The sequence below is a fragment of the Hermetia illucens genome, chromosome 3 (genome assembly GCF_905115235.1).
Source record: "Hermetia illucens chromosome 3, iHerIll2.2.curated.20191125, whole genome shotgun sequence".
Taxonomy (NCBI): domain Eukaryota; kingdom Metazoa; phylum Arthropoda; class Insecta; order Diptera; family Stratiomyidae; genus Hermetia; species Hermetia illucens.
In genome coordinates, this window is record NC_051851.1 from 108,560,653 (window position 1) to 108,581,251 (window position 20,599).

A 20,599-nucleotide genomic window follows, 5' to 3' on the forward strand; every position below is an offset into this window, starting at 1 on the left:
ACAGCCAAAATAACATCCGAATTGAGGGTATGGATTCGGACGACGTCTACAAATACCTCGACATATAGCAAGCAACAACACCTGCTGTGGCAATAATTAAATCTAAGTTGCTGGGGGAATTTGAACGGCGTCTGGATCTTGTCCTTTGAGCTGTACGGGAAAAATAAAATCATGGCAATCAACAACTTCGCTATTCCCGTCCTTCTATACACTTTCGGTGTGATACGGTGGAGTAATACGGATTTAGAATCAGGCAATAGACGAGTAAGGGTAGTTCATGCAAACAACAACATGCACAATAGAGCTGCCGAAAAATTGAGGATCACCATCCCACGTCATCAGGGAGGAGGGGGGGTACTTGATTTAAAAACGTTGCACTACAATCAAGTGCATTCTCTTCGTGAGTTTTTCTATGAGAAACAATCCTCTAGCCAAATACATCCGGCTACCGTCATGGCAGATAATAAATTATCTCCTCTGAACTTGAGAAGCAGAGAATGGGATCCCATGTCGAATGTTACTTCAGTCCAACAGAAGATCGACATGTGGGAAGAGAAACCCATTCACGGAGGTCATATCAAAAATTTGTTGACAAATGGTGTACTTTTCTATAAGACCGAAGCATTCCTAACTTCAATTCAGGATGCTTTGCTCCCAACAAAAAATTATAAACGGTACATTCTTCACGACTCCTCAATCACCAACTCCAGTTGTAGGTTATGCAACTGTGAAGAGGAGACCATCCAGCACATAACATCTGCGTGCAGGATGTAGAGCAGTACCGAGTACACCAATCGTCATAACTCCGTCTGCAAAATTCTCCATCAAAACCTTGCGTTGAAGTATAACTTAGTGGCAACCTACCATACTTACTATAAGTATACTCCGCAGAGAATCTTGGAAAATGATCGGGTCACACTACTGTAGGATCACACTATTGCCACCGACCACAGTGTTAATCATAACAGATCCGATCTAGTTCTGCTTCTGAAGGAAGAACGAGCGTGCTTTATAATCGATGTAGCCGTACCGTTGGACCGGAACACTGTTGAAAAACAGCACGAAAAAATCCGGAACTACGGCCCCTTGGCAGACGATATGAAGCAGACTTGGAAACTACAAAAGATCGAAGTAGTCCCAGCAGTAATTTCAGCGACGGCATTAGTCCCGTAGAACTTACATAAAGCGCTGAAAACGCTCGATCTTATCCTTGCAACCTGTGCTATAGTACGAAGAGTCCTGTCCGGTAACAATAGACTTGATCCGCACTGCTTCGATATAAGATCCATGTCTCTGTAGTGTAGAACCTCCGCGTCATTGGCTGAAGTGTTTGCGACAATCGGGATGTAGTAATACATTTTCGCATGGTGGCACACACTTTGCGTTAAAACGCATTATCGCTGTGATGCGGGACTTTGAATGTTGCCTTCAGCCCATCCTTAGGTTAGTCGCCCCTCGGTCCGGTTGGGCGGGAAGAGGGTCCGTGGGCTGGTTTTACTATATTCTTGGCGTCCCAGGTTTATCCTCACCTGAGTTGCAAACGCAGAGCTGCATGCGACCAGGCGCGTGTCATGGCTTGCGGATAATGACATGACCCACCGGATCAGCTATGAATTTCGCAAGTTAATCTTGTAAATAAGTGGCCGCGGACAAGCAGAACGTTTCCCTTTGTGTTCGCCCTCCTTTAGTGATTCTTCTCTTTCAGGGGGAGTAAACCTCCTTAACAAATCCGTAATCCGGGGTGAAGGGATCGACGCGCCTATCGTATGAATTGCAGTGACGTTACACTGTATTTCAGTTTCTCCCCTCCAAATACCTTCCCTACCTTTGGAGGTAACCATGGGGCATTGCAACATTGGGGCTCTGTTGCAGGGTTGACTGCCTCCCCAACACTCGTGGGAACAATATTGGGGAAAATAATTAAAATTCTTTCGATGGGACCCTAGGGGCACGAAGACAGTACCCAACACGGTTAAGAGTCGCTCAACAATATTAGAGCGGCTCTTCGCCTTTGGATGTTTTGGCGGTTATACCGTCAATCGCCAGGGACGGGAGACCTAGGCGTCGCATGGTTTGGACGAACCAACTTAACTAATTTATCGTCCGCACCTAACGGAATCCGTCAGGGTATAGACATCGACTACATGACGCGTTCATAACCCGCTTCCCGGAACCAAGTCATTTTCCGAAGCAGAACGTTTTCAATCAATACCGGGTGATAGTGAATAACAACCGAGTTGCCTTACCAACTTGGCAACAAATCTTCCAAGAGGTTTCACTTGAGCTCGGGCTGGAGTCATCAAATTACTGGACTAGTCAAAGGAGTAACACAAGAACTCCACCTGTAAGGCACTCCATGAATCCAGTAGTCAGGAGAAGCTTAGTAACTGGGGATGTCGACCCAATTTATAATAATGGTTTGACCGCATTCCAGGTCGCATTCACAGAGTATGCTGAGATTTCCCCAGTCGCAGGGCCAAGGATCCCAAAACTGAAGTTTACTTCGGCAACTACTAACATCATTGCTGCCGTTGGCAAAATTCTGGCTGATCGTTTGGCTAGCGAGATTACTGCTACAGAGGTTCATAGCCTGATCTACGTTGCAGCTGCCACGGTTATTCGTCTCAATAATCAACATCTTAGAGCGAATAACAGAGGTATGCGCAGAAGGAATTTACCGTTCTGGGTGTTTCGACTCAACAAAAGAGTCGAAGAGTTGAGAAAGGAGATTGGTCGTGTGACGCAGGCACTCCTTGGAAATCCATCACGAAGAGTGCACAGATGCGTTGCGAACATCATTGGAAACTACCATCTGTCCAATGATATGCCAATCGAAGAAATCCTCGAGGTGCTGAAGCAGAAACTTGCGGTATGCTCCAATCGCATCCGTATGTATCAAAAAGGCTTTCAGCGAAGGACAGACAATACCTTGTTCTTCCAGAACCAACGGGGATTCTGCAAAAATCTCACCAATTCAAATAGGGAAAGTAACCTCGATCTGGATCAGGCAGAAGACTTGTGGAGAAGTGTTTGGAGCGAATCCAGCCATTGCAATTTAGAAGCAGCGTGGCTCCCACACCTTATGCGTTCATGCGTGGCCCTCCCCGAAATGACCATGCCTGTCGTAACTGAGGTCGACGTCGAAACAGCCTTTGACAAGGCAGGTAACTGGAAGGCGCCAGGAGTTGACAAGATTCACAACTTCTGGCTGAAGCGATTCAAGAGCGCTCACAGGATATTGGCAAATCAATTTAATCAGATGATTGCTGATCTTGATTTAGTTCCACCATTTTTCACCAAGGGGATAACTTTCCTCATCCCCAAGGAACAGGGTGCCTCTTACCCTTCAAAATGTCGACCAATTACTTGTCTTCCTACCATCTACAAGGTCTTCACTTCAGTTCTGTGCGCGAACATCTCAAAACATCTTGATGTTCATAAATGATAGCTGAGGAGCAAAAAGGATGCGCAAAAGGCTCCCGAAGCTGCAAAGAACAGCTTATAATCGATACGGTAGCTGGAAAGCAGGCTGTCCATCAGAAACGAAATATCTCGACAGCCTACATCGATTATAAATTACCCTTTGACTTGATATCACATTCGTGGTAACTACAAGTGTTGCGCTTGTATAAAATCAACCCGAATGTCATTCTTCTTCTGAGAACAGTAGTGAAGAATTGGAGCACGAAGCTATCGGTATCCTCACAAACATCAGGAGAGATACCAATCAGAAGTGGCATTTTCCAAGGCGACTCTCTCAGCCCACTGTGGTTTTGTCTGGTTTTGAATCCACTATCCCATCTTTTGCATGAAAGCAAATACGGGTTCCAAATTAAAAGGTACATTAAACCATTTAATGTACATTGACGACATCAAATTGTATGCCAAAGACGAAAACCAACTTCGCTCCTTGCTGGACATCACCATCCAGTTCAGCAGGGATATCGGCGTGCAGTTGGGTTTGGAGAAATGTCGCATCAAAGCAATTGTTGGGGGAAAACATACCGACAACGAAGGATACAGCCAAAATAACATCCGAATTGAGGGTATGGATTCGGACGACGTGTACAAATACCTCGGCATATTGCAAGCAACAACACCTGCTAGGTTGCTGGGGGAATTTGAACGGTGTCTGGATCTTGTTCTTAAAACTGAGCTGTACGGGAAAAATAAAATCATGGCAATCAACACCTTCGCCATTCCCGTCCTTCTATATACTTTCGGTGTGATGCTACTTGATTTAAAAACGTTGCACTACAATCAAGTGCATTCTCTTCGTGAGTTTTTCTATGAGAAACAATCGTCTAGCCAAATACATAAGGCCACCGTCATGGCAGATAATAAGTTATCTCCTTTGAACTTGAGAAGCAGAGACTGGGATCCCATGTCGAATGTTACTTTAGTTCAACAGAAGATCGACATGTGGAGAGAGAAACCCATTCACGGAGATCATATAAAATAATTGTTGTTGTCAGGCATTGATATCGAAGCCTCCAACAAATGGTTGAGTAATGGTGTACTTTTCTATAAGACCGAAGCATTCCTAACTTCAATTCAGGATGCTTCGCTCCCAACAAAAAATTATAAACGGTACATTCTTCACGACTCCTCAATCACCAACTCCAGTTGTAGGTTATGCAACTGTGAAGAGGAGACCATCCAGCACATAACATCTGCGTGCAGTTGCAGGATGTTGAGCGGTACCGAGTACACCAATCGTCATAACTCCGTCTGCAAGATTCTTCATCAAAACCTTGCGTTGAAGTATAACTGAGTGGCAACCTACCATCCCTACTATAAATATACTCCGCAGAGAATCTTGGAAAATGATCGGGTCAAACTACTGTGGGATCACACTATTGCCACCGACCACAGTGTTAATCATAACAGACCCGATCTAGTTCTGCTTCTGAAGGAAGAACGAGCGTGCTTTATAATCGATGTAGCCGTACCGTTGGACCGGAACATTGTTGAAAAACAGCACGAAAAAATCCGGAACTACGGCCTGTTGGCAAACGATATAAAGCAGACTTGGAGACTACAAAAGATCGAAGTAGTCCCAGTAGTAATTTCAGCGACGGGATTAGTCCCGTAGAACTTACATAAAGCGCTGAAAACGCTCGATCTTAGGGCTGGACTATACATGGAGATGCAAAAAGCGGTTATCTTTGCAGCCTGTGCTATAGTACGAAGAGTCCTGTCCGGTAACAATCTGACCTAATGGATTTCAGTCTCGATCCGCACTGTTTTCGATATAAGATCCATGTCTCTGTAGTGTAGAACCGCCGCGTCATTGGCTGAAGTGTTTGCGACGATCGGGATGTAGTAATACATTTTCGCATGGTGGCACACACTTTGCGTTAAAACGCATCATCGTTGTTATGTGGGCCTTTGGATGTTGCCTTCAGCCCACCCTTAGGTTGGTCGCCCCTCGGTCCGGTTGGGCGGGGAAGAGGGTCCGTGGGCTTCTTTAACTATATATATAGGAGGAGTAAACCTCTTTAACAAATCCGTAATCCGGGGTGAAGGTATCGACGCGCCTATTGGATGAATTGCGGTGACGTTACACTGTATTTCAGCGGCTCCCCTCCAAATACCTTCCCTACCTTTGGAGGTAACCATGGGACATTGCAACATTGGGGCTCTGTTGCAAGGTTGTCTGCCTCCCCAACACTCGTCGGAACAAAATCGGGGAAAATAATTCAAATTGTTTTGATGGGACCCCAGGGACACGAAGAGAATACCCAACACGGTTAACGGTCGTTCAGCAACACCAGAGCCGCTCTTCGCCCTTGGATGTTTTGGCGGTTATGCTGTAAACCACCAGGGTCGGGAGACCTAGGCGTCGTACGGATTGGACGAACCAACTTAACGAATTTATCGTCCGCGCCGATTACCGTGTCACGGATTAGGAACGGAATCCATCAGGGTACAGATACCGACTCCATGACGCGTTCATAACCCGCTTCCTGGAACTAAGTCATGTTCCGGAGCAGAACGTTGTCAATCAATGCCGGGTGATAGTGAAAAATAATCGAATAGCCCTACCAACTAGGCAACAAATATTCCAAGAGGTTTCACTTGAGCTCGGGCTGGAGTCACCAACGTACCGGACTGAACAAAGAAGCAATACGAATACTCTACTTATAAGGCACTCCATGAACCCAGTAATCAGAAGAAGCTTAGTGACCGGGGATGTCGACCCAATTTATAATGAGGCTTTGACCGCAACCCAAGTCGCATTCACAGAGTATGCTGAGATTCTCCCAGACACTGGGCCAAGGATCCCAAAACTGAAGTTTACATCGGCAACTACTAACATCATTGCTGCCGTTGACAGAATTTTGGCTGATCGTTTGGCTTGCGAGATTACTGCTACAGAGGTTCACAGCCTGATCTACTTTGCAGCTGCCACGGTTATTCGTCGCCATAATCAACATCTTAGAGCGAATAACAGAGGTATGCGCAGAAGGACTTTACCGTTCTGGGTATTTCTGTGGCGCGGCAGGATACGCGGCATTCGAAATTTATTTCGAATATTTCGAATCTCCAGCCTTAAACGACGACGGATCGCTCGCGTTGTTCAAAAAGTGTTTCCATTATTCTTTCCTTTCTCAAATTATTTTCGATTGTTTAAATAAAAGTTTCAATTCGTAACGACGTCATTTGCAATTTGTGATTACTCCGTGCTCTGGTCTCATCGTGTTTTTCCTTTCAAATAAATTGGAATTACACTCGGAAATCGTTAAGCAGACTAGTGCAATTGCACAGATTGGTGACCCCGGAACACGCACCAACAAGGTGAGAAAGCAACCGGAACCGTCGCCACCATCGCCGACGCCGTAGCCGCCGCCGTCGCTGCCGCAGCCACCAGCGTTGCCGCAGCCGCAGCCATCACCATCTCAAACGCTGTAACCGCCGCCAACATGACCGCCGCAGCCGATACCGTCGTAGCCGACACCAGCATCACAGCCGCAGCCATCACCATCTCAAACGCTGTAGCCGCCGCCAACATAACCGCCGTAGCCAATACCAGGATCATTGCCGCAGCCACCGCTATCAGGCAGAAGCCGAAGACTCCGCCACCATCGCTGCAGCAGACGCCGCCGTTTCATTTAGTTCAAGATTAAAAACTAAACCGCCGCCGCCGCCGCCTTCACATCGACGCCGTCTTCACCAAAGGCGCCGCAGCAGCGAATCATTATTGTAATTTATTTTAATTGAATTTTAATTTATTTTAGTTGAATTTATTTTTTTTTGACATATCAATAAATATTATACCCGCTGCAGGAGACGGCGCGGAGGTCTTTAAAATGTTTGTCATCGTTAGTTGTCCGCTCTCTGGGTGAAGTTCTGGGAGGTGATTTCTTTGTGCGTGCGTGCATTTGTGGGTTCGGCCTGCCGTGTCAACTAGAACAGTTTCACCGCGTCTTCGCTTTAACACTCGCGTCGAAAAGAAGTTTTCTTTTTGTTAGTCAAGATGTCGATTGACAACAAAGACGCGGACGCGCAAGTGACCGCCCTCGCCGTGCGTGTTTCTCCATTTTGGCGGCGGAACCCGGAGCTGTGGTTCATACATTTGGAAGCCAAGTTCCAAATGTCCGGCATCACATCGGACGCGACCCGCTTCAACTACGCGGTGGTCGGCCTGGACGAGGAGTCCATTCTTATGGTGTCGGACGTAGTGAAGTCGGCATCGTACTCGCAGCTCAAGAGCGAGTTGATCAGGCGCCTGTCGGCAAGCGAGTCGGCAAAATTAGACCACTTTCTGGCGGGTTTAACGTTGGGTGATCGAACTCCCAGCCAATTGCTTCGCGAAATGAGGCGATTGGGTGGGAGCAAGATCGGCGACGATCTGATCAAGTCGCTCTGGCTGTGTCGGCTTCCGGAGGGCACCCAGGCGATCCTAGCTTGCGTTTCCGGTTCCTTGGAGGAACTGGCAGCGACGTCCGACCAGGTGCAGGAGGTGTACGTACGCCCAACCTTGGCGGCCGTTCAACCACCGTCGGATGAGGTGGGCGACTTGAGGCGCGGGATAGCCGCTTTAACAGCCAGTGTGGCCGAGATGCGGGCGACTTGGACGCTCAGCGTTCGGGCGCCAGATCGCGAGCTCGCTCACGGTCTGCCAATCGAAAAGGGCGTTCGGGTAGCAGGTCGTCAAGACAGCCTGCGGACCAAGGTGTTTGCTGGTACCATCTTAGATTCGGGGATGAAGCGACAAGATGTACGCTACTGTGTAAATTCGCGCCTACCGCAAAAAATTGGGTCGGTGGGGGGTCTTGGCGATGGCCACCCAGAACGTAGCGCCCCGTTGCCTAACTATTTTCGACCCCCTCAACAGGCGCAACTACCTCATCGATACTGGGGCGGAGGTTTCCGTTCTTCCCGTACCTCGGCAACATCAACTTTTTCCACAACCGCTCAAACTGGCGGCAGCAAATTCCTCCCGCATAAACACATACGGGTATAGGCAGGTGGACGTGAGTCTTGGCTTGCATAGGACGCTTTCGTGGCGGATGTCAGCTTCCCGATATTAGGCGCAGACTTCTTGTGTCACTATGGTTTGCTGGTGGACTTGCAAAATAAGTCCCTTATAGATCCCACGACCAACCTTAATTCGTCGGGCCAAATGGTATCTCACACAGATAATAACCTTTCCGTTCTTTTGGAAGACATGACAGACTCTCGTGTTCGGACACTCCTACAAAAGTTCAGCCAGATTACTCCCGAGTGTAGTCTCTCAAAACCAGTGAAGCACAATATGCAGCACCACATTAACACAACTGGTTCCCCAATCTTCTCGAAGGTGCGTCCTCTATCATCCCAGAAACTGGCTATTGGATGGAAAGAGTTTGAACAACTCGTTCAACAGGGTATCTGCAGGGCCTCAAACAGCTGTTGGTCTTCCCCACTACATATAGTCCCTAAGCCAAACGGCGAATGGCGCCCATGTGGGGATTACAGAAAGCTAAATGCACAGACTGTTCTTGACCGATATCCAATTTCACTCATCCACGACTTTGCGCATCACCTCGCGAATTGCCGCATCTTTTCGACCTTGGTTTTAACCAAGGCGCATCACCAAATCCCAGTAGCTCCAGAAGACATTCCAAAGACGGCAATATGCACACCGTTTGGATTCTTTGAGTTCATACCGATGCCCTTTAGTCTGTACAATGCGGCGCAAACAAGGTTCATCGACTTGGTCCTGCGAAATCTTAACTTTCGTTTCGTGTACTTGGATGATGTTTTGGTCGCTTCTTCCTCAGAGTCTGAGCACTTAACTTATCTCGAGTGCATTTTCAATGTCTCCTTGAGGCTGGGATAGTCCTAAACGTTGAGAAATGCAAGTTCCTTCAAACACAGGTGAGATTCCTCGGCCACTCCATTTCCCCTGAAGGAATACAGCCCGACCCAGACAAGGTGCAAGCGATAACAAGCTTCCCGCGTCCAAAGACAGTGAGGGAGTTGAGGAGGTTCTTGGGCATGCTAAACTTCTACCGTCGGTTCCTGCCCAAGGCCGCCCATCACCAGTCCATTTTGAACGCGTACTTGTCTGGCTCCAAAACTAAGGACACACGAGAAATCGTGTGGTCTGAAGAGGCTATCCACACGTTTGATAAATCCCGTCAACAACTGCCCGACGCTACACTCTTGGCATTCCCGCTGCAAGATGCACCCCTAGCCGTTTTTGTTGATGCCTCTGACATCGCAGTTGGTGCTGCCTTTCACCAAAAAGTGGATCAAGTTTGGCAACCGTTGAGCTTCTTCTCGAAGCAGTTGAACCCCGCTCAACGGAACTACAGTACCTACGATCGCGAACTGCTCGGCGCGTACTTGAGCATCAAATACTTCCGTTTCTCCCTAGAAGGCAGACCGTTCACAGTGTTCACGGACCATAAACCTCTCATATATGCTTTGAAACAAAAGCCCGACAAAGCGTCCCCTCGTCAGCTACGACACCTGAGCTTTATAAGCCAGTTTACGTCAGACATCCAGCACGAGTCCGGCAAGGACAACATAGTTGCTGACGCTTTGTCTCGTGTTTCCGAGGTTAACATCCCCGCCTCGCTCGATTTCTCGGTTATTGCCAAAGCGCAGGAGAATGACGCAGCACTTCAGAGCCTCAAATCCAACCCCAAATACAAATTTCGGGAGTTGCCCATCTTCGGCTCAAACCTCTCATCACTGACCAGGGAATGCAATTTGAGTCCACCCTTTTCTCCGAATTAGGCAAACTCCTTGGTTTTAAACGCCAGCGGACTACTGCATACCACCCGCAATGCAATGGGATGCTAGAACGTTGGCACCGGACGCTGAAAGCCGTCATTATGGCACGCGACGACCCGTCCTGGTCCCAAGTCTTGCCTCTCGTCCTACTTGGCTTACGTACAACGCGCCGAGAGGAATTTGCTGCCAGCCCCGCGGAGCTGTTTTTCGGGGAGAACCCGAGACTCCCAAGTGATCCGGTCTTCGACAAGAGATCGGGTCTCACAGAGTCGGGGTTGGTGCGTCTGCTGAGAGACAATCTCCGACGCATCAAAGCCGCACCACGCACACACGTCCACACCTGCTTGTTCGCCCAAGGAATTGGACACGTCCGGAAGCCGCTGCAGCCTCCATAGCGGTACGGGCCTTCTCGAGTGGGGTGAACATTTCTTCCAGCTCGAGATCGGTGGACACAAAAAGGCGGTCTCTCTGTCCAGGCTGAAACCCGTGTGCGCCCCGAAGCAGCGTCGTGTCCGTTTTGTGGATTGATGGTGAACGAAGTTCCGGGATCAGTCGCCGAAACCCCTAGGTTTCATCTGGGGGCGGAGTGATGTGGTGCGGCAGGAAATAAATTTCGAATGTTGCGACTGTGAACAAATAGATGGCGCGGAACTTTCCACTTTATAGAGCTCGCCACGGGAGTGGAAGACTAGCGAGGAAAGTGTGCCATGAGTTCGGGGTAGAAAGAACCACAAGGAGACGGTTCGTTCTCTTCTGCCTCCAGCCTTAAACGACGACGGATCGCTCGCGTTGTTCAAAAAGTGTTTCCATTATTGTTTCCATTGTTAAATTGTTTTCGACTGTTTAAATGAAAGTTTCAATTCGTAACGACGTCATTTGCAATTTGTGATTACTCCGTGCTCAAGGCCTCATCGTCTTTTTCCTTTCAAATAAATTGGAATTACACTCGGAAATCGTTAAGCAGACTAGTGCAATTGCACATTTCGACTCAACCGAAGAGTCGAAAAGTTGAGAAAGGAGATTGGTCGTGTGACGCAAGCACTCCTTGGAAATCCATCACCAAGAGTGCACAGATGCGTTGCGAACATCATCTGTCCAATGATACGCTAATCGAAGAAATCCTCGGGGTGCTGAAGCAGAAACTTGCGGTATGCTCCAATCGCATTAGTAGGTATCAAAAAAGCTTTCAGCGAAGGACAGAAGACACCTTGTTCTTCCAGAACCAACGGGGATTCTACAAAAATCTTGGTGAAAAATCAATTTTTCACCAAGGGGATAACTTTCCTCATCCCCAAGGAACAGGGTGCCTCTTGCCCTTCAAAATGTCGACCATTTACTCGTCTTCCTACCATCTATAAGATCTTCCTTTCATTTCTGTGCGCGAACATCTCAAAATATCTTGATGTTGAGGAGAAAAGGGATGCGCAAAGGCTCCCGCGGCTGTAAAGAACAGGTTATAATCAATTCGGTCCCTGTAAAGCAGGATGCCCATCAGAAACGAAATATCTCGACAGTCTACATCGATTATAAATCAGCCTTTGACTCCATATCACATTCGTGGTTACTACAAGTGTTACGCTTGTATAAAATCAACCCGAATGTCGTTCTTCTTTTGAGAACAGTAATGAAGAATTGGAGCACGAAGCTATCGGTATTCTCACAAATATCAGGAGAGATACCAATCAGAAGTGGCTTTTTCCAAGGCGACTCTTTAATCCCACTGTGGTTTTGTTTGGCTTTGAATCCACTATCCCATCTTTTGCATGAAAGCAAATATGGGTTCCAAGTTAAGCAAGACATATTGTCGAAATGTACATTAAGCCATTTAATGTACATTGACGACATCAAATTTTATGTCAAAGACGAGAACCAACTTCGCTCCTTGCTGGACACCACCATTCAGTTCAGCAGGGATATCGGCATGCAGTTGGGTTTGGAGAAATATCGCATAAAAACAATTGTTCGGGGAAAACACACCGACAACGAAGGATACAGCCAAAATAACATCCGAATTGAGGGTATGGATTCGGATGATGTCTACAAATACTTCGGCATATTGCAAGCAAAAACACCTGCTGTGGCAATAATCAAATCTGAGTTGCTGGGGGAATTTGAACGGTGTCTGGATCTTGTCCTTAAAACTGAGCTGTACGGGAAAAATAAAGTCATGGCAATCAACACCTTCTCCATTTCCGTCCTTCTATACACTTTCGGTGTGATACAGTGGAGTAATACGGTTTTAGAATCAGGCAATATACGAGTAAGGGTAGTTCCTGCAAACAAGAACATGCACAATAGAGCTGCAGAAAAATTGAGGATCACTATCCCACGTCATCAGGGAGGAAGGGGGGTACTTGATTTAAAAACCTTGCACTACAATCAAGTGCATTCTCTTCGTGAGTTTTTCTATGAGAAACAATGCTCTAGCCAAATACATCCGGCTACCGTCATGGCAGATAATAAATTATCTCCTTTGAACTTGAGAAGCAGAGAATGGGAACCCATGTCGAATGTTACTTCAGTCCAACAGAAGATCGACATGTGGAAAGAGAAACCCATTCACGGAGATCATATCAAAAATTTGTTGTTGTCAGGCATTGACATCGAAGCCTCCAACAAATGGTTGACAAATGGTATACTTTTCTATGAGACCGAAGCATTCCTAACTTCAATTCAGGATGCTTCGCTCCCAACAAAAAAATATAAACGGTACATTCTTCACGACCATCCAGCACATAACATCTGCGTGCAGTTGCAGGATGTTGAGCAGTACTGAGTACACCAATCGTCATAACTCCGTCTGCAAGATTCTTCATCAAAACCTTGCGTTGAAGTATAACTTAGTGGCAACTTACCTTCCTTCCTATAAGTATACTTCGCAGAGAATCTTGGAAAATGATCAGGTCAAACTACTGTGGGATCACACTATTACCACCGACCACAGTGTTAATCATAACAGACCCGATCTAGTTCTGCTTCTGAAGGATGAACGAGCGTGCTTTATAATCGATGTAGCCGTACCGTTGGACCGAAACACTGTTGAAAATCAGCACGAAAAAATCCGGAACTACGGCCCCTTGGCAGACGATATGAAGCAGACTTGGAGACTACAAAAGATCGAAGTAGTCCCAGTAGTAATTTCAGCGACGGGATTAGTCCCGCGGAACTTACATAAAGCGTTGAAAACGCTCGATCTTAGGGCTGGACTATACATGGAGATGCAAAAAGCGGTTATCCTTGCAACCTGTGCTAAAGTCCGAAGAGTCCTGGCCGCTAACAATCTGACCTAATGGGTTTCAGCCTTGATCCGCACTGTCTTCGATATAACATCCATGTCTCTGTAGTGTAGAACCTCCGCGTCATTGGCTGAAGTGTTTGCGACAATCGGGATGTAGTAATACATTTCCGCATGGTCGCACACACTTTGCGTTAAAACGCATCATCGCTGTGGTGCGGGCCTTTGGATGTTGCCTTCAGTCCATCCTTAGGTTAGTTGCCCCTCGGTCCGGTTGGGCGGGAAGAGGGGCCGTGGCTTAGAATCTTAGAATGACACGTTCGCCGTAGCTCCGCCGCGCGAACGCCGGGACTACAGTGGGCGCTTGTGGGATTCACACCCACTAAAAACCACCCTTGGTCTCTCCAGCCCCAGCTCCGCGGGACTACCATTAAGGCATTACTTCGCGGAGTAGGTTTGCTCTTAGGCACTCATCCTTGTCGTATTTGCAGGTTTCCGCCTTCTTTGTTGCTTCAGCAACTCCTCCTGCATTAGGATGATTGCGGAGCCAACCGCAAACCACTTCTCCTCGGACTACAGCATCTCAGTAACCAAGCTCTCCGGGGTCACGCTCCTGCCCAGCACCTGGTTTAAGCTCCTTCACTCTATCGGAAATCGTGGGCAATGAAACATCACATGCTCTGGATCCTCTGGTATGCCATCGCATCTGGGACAGTTCGGAGAATCATCCAACCCAAAGCGGTGCAGATACTGTCTGTAGTAACCACCATGTCCCGTGAGAAGCCATACCCTAATGTTGGGAATTAGTCTGTGCGTCCACCGACCTTTCGTAGACTCGTCCCATCTTGAAAGAGATCAACCGACTCTGACCTTGCCGCGTTTCTACGCTGTGCATGCCCCTCTATACGTCTTGCATTGTACAGGACACTCATTACTTTAGCCAGAATGTCAACCGGGATCATGCCTGCCACCACCAATACTGCCTCATCTGATGTGGTTCTAAAAGCACTGCAAACCCTCAAAACCATCCGCCGATAAACCGAGTTCATCAACTTCCGTCTCTGAGAGTTTGCAAGCGCCTCTGTCCACACAGGTGACGAGTAGAGCAGGATTTAGCGTACCACTCCGGCTAGCACCAACTTCCGACAATGTTTCGGCCATGCATACTCTAGGTGTTCCCTAAAACTCAATTTGGTGTCAATTATTACCCCCAGGTATTTGATAGCCGGCTTTCATACGACCGTATGTCCAGCGACCTCCACTTTCACAGTGTTAGCCTTCCTGCGGTTCGTTATTAAGACCGCTTCGGTCTTCGCGTCCGCCACCCTCCTTTCCTTTGCACAGTAGACAATTTGGGTCAGCTCCGCAGTCCGTGCTGATATGCCTTCCACTCCGCATCTCCTGCATTGCTTTGACCTGTCATTTGGACTAGTGCATGCCTTGGCAATGTGATTTAGTTAAAAAAGCCCACGGACCCTCTTCCCGCCCAAACTGACCGGGGGGCGACCAACCTAAGGATGGGCTGAAGGCAACATCCAAAGGCCCGCATAACAGCGATGATGCGTTTTAACGCAAAGTGTGTGCGACCATGCGAAAATGTATTACTACATCCCGGTTATCGCAAACACTTCAGCCAATGACGCGGAGGTTCTACACTACAGAGACATGGATCTTATATCGAAGACAGTGCGGATCAAGACTGAAACCCATTAGGTCAGATTGTTACCGGACAGGACTCTTCGGACTATAGCACAGGTTGCAAGGATAACCGCTTTTTGCATCTCCATGTACAGTCCAGCCCTAAGATCGAGCGTTTTCAACGCTTTATGTAAGTTCCGCGGGACTAATCCCCTCGCTGAAATTACCACTGGGACTACTTCGATCTTTTGTAGTCTCCAAGTCCGCTTCATATCGTCTGCCAAGGGGCCGTAGTTCCGGATTTTTTCGTGTTGTTTTTCAACAGTGTTCCGGTCCAACGATACGGCTACATCGATTATAAAGCACGCTCGTTCTTCCTTCAGAAGCAGAACTAGATCGGGTCTGTTATGATTAACACTGTGGTCGGTGGCAATAGTGGGATCCCACAGTAGTTTGACCGGATCGTTTTCCAAGATTCTCTGCGGAGTATACTTATAGTAAGGATGGTAGGTTGCCACTAAGTTATACCTCAACACAAGGTTTTGATGGAGAATCTTGCAGACGGAGTTATGACGATTGGTGTACTCGGTACTGCTCAACATCCTGCAACTGCACGCAGATGTTATGTGCTGGATGGTCTCCCCTTCACAGTTGCATAACCTACAACTGGAGTTGGTGATTGAGGAGTCGTGTAGAATGTACCGTTTATAATTTTTTGTTGGGAGCGAAGCATCCTGAATTGAAGTTAGGAATGTGTAAAAATGGGCAGATATCAATCCTTAAATTGATATCTATTCAACAATTCTTAAATTGTTGATGGCTGCCGGGATAGGTACAATAATCCTCAAATTATTGTACGCTGAAGGAAGCAAGAAGAAAATACTGCTTTTCACTTTTCTTTAGCTTGTGGCCCGGTTTATTACTATCGCTTTGCTTTTATACAAGAAATCTTATAACTAAGCAATTTACAATTTACACATTTTTGTTTGCATGACCTATTGATTCATTTCTGGCACAAGCGCATGTTCAGCATTTTTTTGTGAACTGTTATTATGTTGACATTGTAATTGATTTGTGCGAAAGTAGACCAATGTGTCGATGCACTTATTAATTTTAGCTTACTGCTTACATAGTTATTTTTGTGTGATTCCAACATTCCGCCCACCTACATATGTCTGAAGTACATATTATAGAACAAGACAAAATTGAGAAATTTGTTATATTTGATTAATATTTATTAGCATTAGCATAATGTAGTTGACATTTAATTTGTTGACGGTATGTCGTACCATTTTGTGGTGGGAAGCGGAAGTTGCATCGTTTGATTTAACTCTTGTAGTTGTTGGCTGAGATCTTCGTTTCCGGTTGACTTTAGTGGGTTGACTGTCCTGCTTTTTCGCGGAGGCATGTTCATTCTTGTTAGAACCCTCTGGAATGTTCACTGGATGGTGGTCTTCAATAGGTAGTGCCGCTAACTTGACGATTGGTCTCTTGGTACGGCCATGTAATTTAATTGCTGCTACGCGAACTAGACCGTCTGCACCAGGATGAACCTCAGTGATACGAGCTAATGGCCACTTTGATGGAGGATAATTCTCGCTCTTGACTAACACCAGTTGTCCGGGTTCCATGTTCGGCTTTGTCTTCATCCATTTTGGCCTTTGTTGCAACCTTGAGATGAACTCATCTGACCACCGGTTCCAAAATTGTTTTACAATTTGCTGTGTCAGTTTCCATTTTTTCAGCAGGTTTAGTTCTTCGTTCGGGGTTTCTTGCGGGATTGATATGAGTGGTTTGCCAATCAAAAAATGCGCGGGAGTGAGTGCTTCCAGATCATTAACGTCGTCGCTGATGGGCATGAATGACCGAATATTAAGAACTGCTTCGATCTGGGTGAGAACCGTATACATTTCCCCCATTGTTAACAAGCTGTCACCGATTACTTTCTGCAGGTGCAGTTTGACTGACTTCACCCTAGCTTCCCATAATCCTCCGAAATGAGGACTGCTCGGGGGTATGAAGTGCCAGGTGATTTTGTCGTTAGCTACCGTGGACTGAACGGTTTTCGTCATCTGCATGAACATGAACACAAATCGTTTGATTGCTACAAGACACGCTTGTCCAGAGAGATCACTCACAACCTCCAAGTGAATGGCTTTGGTCTTCAAGCAGATAAAGAGTGCTATATAGGATTTCATCGTTTCAGCGCCTCTACCTGATGACCATTTTAGTTTCATTGGTCCGGCAAAATCCAGTTCGCAGGTTTTGAAGGCTCTTCCAGGGGTAACTCGTGTTTCAGGTAACGCTCCCATTAACTGTTCTCCTGGCTTTGCGTTTGATTTAAAACAGGTTATGCATTTGTGGATGCATGTTTTTACCAATTTGGAAGACTGCAATATCCAGTACTGTCTTCTGATTGCTGCTTGGGTTACTTGATTGCCTCCATGCAAAGTGCGCAAATGGTATGCTCTTACGATCAATTCGGACAACTTGCAGTCAGGACTTAGAATCACTGGACGCTTACGATCGTCCGATAATAGTGAGTGTCGCAGTCTTCCGCCCACCCTGAGGATCCCCTCAGAATCAGTGAACGGTGCCAGGTGGAATAATTTTGAAGTAGCTGGAACTGGTTGTCCCTTGTCCAACCTTTCTATCTCATCTTTGAAAGATAGTGCTTGGGATAACCGTACACAAGCCATTTCAGCGTTGTTGAGTTCCGAAGTTGTCAGGGTTGCAGGTTCTGCAATAGTTGGTGACTTAAAGCGAAGGCAATATGCCACAATTCTAGTCAGTTTTGCGAAGTCGGACAACCTCCCCAGTATACTATCGTCGAAAGTGAACTTCGCAACCTTCGCAACTTTGCAGGAGGTGTCAGGCTTCCTCTCGAGTGTTGTGGTAATGTCGATTGCCCTTGACGAGTAGTTGATTGGTTTGTGTTGCAGCCACTTGGGTCCGTTCCACCACAAGTCGCTTTTGAGGAGCTGAGAAGCAGTCACGCTATGTCCGCCGGGTTCCACTCTGTATCGAAGTGTCTCCATTGACTAGAGTTGCTCGTAGTCTGGATTTCGCTCACCCTATTTGCGACGAACGTTTTCCACCTGGCTGGGTGATCACTCAACCAAGCGAGGACAATGGTCGAATCCATCCAGTAAAATTCAGCTGTGTCGGCAGGGAATTCGCAGGCTTGCTTCACGTGTTAATATGTTCGCATATACCGTGCCATCCGGATGTATTACTCGAACGTAAATCACCGCTGCAAAAGCTGCCATTGACGCGTCGTAGAAACCATGGAGTTCTACCTTGCAGCGATCAGTATTTGAAGTTGTGATAACGCTGGCCACTCCTTCATGTAGGTCAGCCACTCTATTTTCAACTGGTCAGGTACGGGCTTATCCCAATCCAGTTTCTGTAGCCACAACTTTTGGATAAATATCTTGCTAACTATTATGATGGGCTGGATCCAATCAAGCAGATCGAATAATCTTGCAGCATTGGATGTAATTATTCGTTTCGTAACTGGCTCGTTCGCTGAGATGTAAGGCAGTTTCACTTTAAAGGTGAATATGTCGTCTCTACGAATCCATTGCAAACCCAATGTCTTGACGGTATTCTCTAGATTGATGTTGACTACGTCAGACGTTTCCCGGTCAGCGGTGCTTACATGTTTCAGAACCTCCTCATAATTCGTGGACCATTTGCGAATGTTAAATCCAGCTTTTTTGAGAACGGTCACAATATCGTTTTGCAATTTCGCTGCACCTTCTATGGTCGAGGATCCAGTCAGCAAGTCATGTACATAGAAGTCCTTTTTGATGCTTCCACTTGCTGATGGTGACGTGAATTGCTAGTCTTCAGCGACCTGTTGTAGTGTACGTGTTGCTTGGAAGGGAGCGCTGGCGGTGCCATAAGTTACTGTGTTTAGCCGGTAGTGCTTTATTGGACCTTGGGGTTTTGGTCTCCAAACAATTCGCAGTAAGTCGCAGTCTCGACTGTCCACGAGTATCTGTCGGTACATCTTCTCAATGTCTGCAGCCAATGCGTATTTATGCCTCCTCCATCGCAGCAATATTTCAAAGATGGTGTATTGCCTATTTGGTCCCACCATTAGGATATCGTTCAACGAGGTGCCGGAGGACGTTTTATGGGACGCATTGAATACGACGCGAACTTTCGTAGTTGTGCTGTCCTCTCTAACTACAGCATGATGTGGCAAGTAGTATGAGTGTTTGCAAAAAATTTCTGCGGACGGGACCTCGCTCATATGTGCCAATTCCAGATATTCCTTTAGGAATGCATTGTACTGCGCTTTGAGCTGTGGATTCCGTTCGAGTTTTGTCTCTGTCTGGCGGAGGCGAATGACAGCGTCTTTTAATGACGGATGCAGCAGGATCGAGGGGTTCATGTCAGGCTTAATCGGCAGCCTGACTATGTATCGGCCTGACGTTGGATCCCTCTTAGTAGTTCGGATGAACTGCCTCTCGCAGTCTGCTTCCTCTTGGGTGAGGATTTGCTCTTGTGGCAACTCTTCCTGTTCCCATAATTTTTGTATGTCAGCATCTAGCTGTTCGATGCTAACCATATTGATGGAAGGTTCTGCTGCTCGTGTTACTTGGTTGACAGGCCCGGACGGGATCCAACCGATTTTGGTTTTTTGAGCCAAAACTTTGGTATTCTTTATCCGGATTACGCCCTTTTCCAATAGATCGCCATAAACGTCAGCACCCAGGAGGACGTCGATCTTCCCCGGAATGTGATACGATGAATCAGCTAAGTCCTCCTGTCTCAATTCAGCTATCTTACATGGTGTCTTGGACTGGGGAATCTTGTCCGTTATATGGTTTACTACGACAAGAGATAAGTTGAAAGTTGTCGACCATTTCTCTTTGCTTTGAGCAAATATCGCTCCCTTGCTGCTCGTTGAATGACTCCCGATGCCGCTGATTGTCAGATTTATCGCTCGACGTGGTAGCCGTAAGAGTTGCGCCGTAGCTTCACTGATGAACGAACGCTGGGACCCTTGATCGACCAATGCACGCAAAAGAATGAACGTTCCTTGGCTGTCCTTTACTCGAATCCTTGCTGTAGCCAATAGAACAGCCGTAACGTCGACGCCACTGTTGATAGCATTCAGCGATGAGACTTGTTGTTTTGGATTCGGCAAAGCTGAAGATGCAGCTCTATTCGACGATGCTTGGTGTAACATTGAGTTATGCCTTTTTCCACACAGTTTGCACCCTTTGCGTGATGGGCAGTTCCTGGCTGCATGAGCCTCGTGCAAGCAATTGTAGCACAGCCGCAAAGATGCTACCAACTCTCGTCGTCTGGCTATGTCTGATTTCAGAAATGTGTCGCATTGGGAAATTCGATGATCGCCCTGGCATACTCGGCAGACGGCTCCCGTTGCTTGTGCTGAGTGTACCCCTACTTTCACCGTCTTGCGTTGGGTAATCTGCACTGCTTCCAGTATTGTGAACCGTTGATTCAAGAAGGTCGTGA

General features: G+C 47.0%; 2 protein-coding genes across 2 annotated transcripts; both read right to left on the bottom strand.

Annotated features, from left to right (window-relative positions):
- Positions 1–16,320: 16,320 nt before the first annotated feature.
- On the bottom strand, positions 16,321–18,141 carry LOC119652094. The gene has a single exon (XM_038056031.1). It carries the CDS (start codon positions 18,139–18,141, stop codon positions 16,321–16,323), a length of 1,821 nt encoding a protein of 606 aa, XP_037911959.1.
- An 806-nt stretch (positions 18,142–18,947) lies between these two features.
- LOC119652095 lies at positions 18,948–20,306 on the bottom strand. The gene has a single exon (XM_038056032.1). It carries the CDS (start codon positions 20,304–20,306, stop codon positions 18,948–18,950), a length of 1,359 nt encoding a protein of 452 aa, XP_037911960.1.
- Positions 20,307–20,599: the final 293 nt, after the last annotated feature.

Bases quoted from the DNA above. Each gene is read 5' to 3' on its own strand.
- LOC119652094 (XM_038056031.1), bottom strand. From the start codon at position 18,141: ATGGAGACACTTCGATACAGAGTGGAACCCGGCGGACATAGCGTGACT.
- LOC119652095 (XM_038056032.1), bottom strand. From the start codon at position 20,306: ATGTTACACCAAGCATCGTCGAATAGAGCTGCATCTTCAGCTTTGCCG.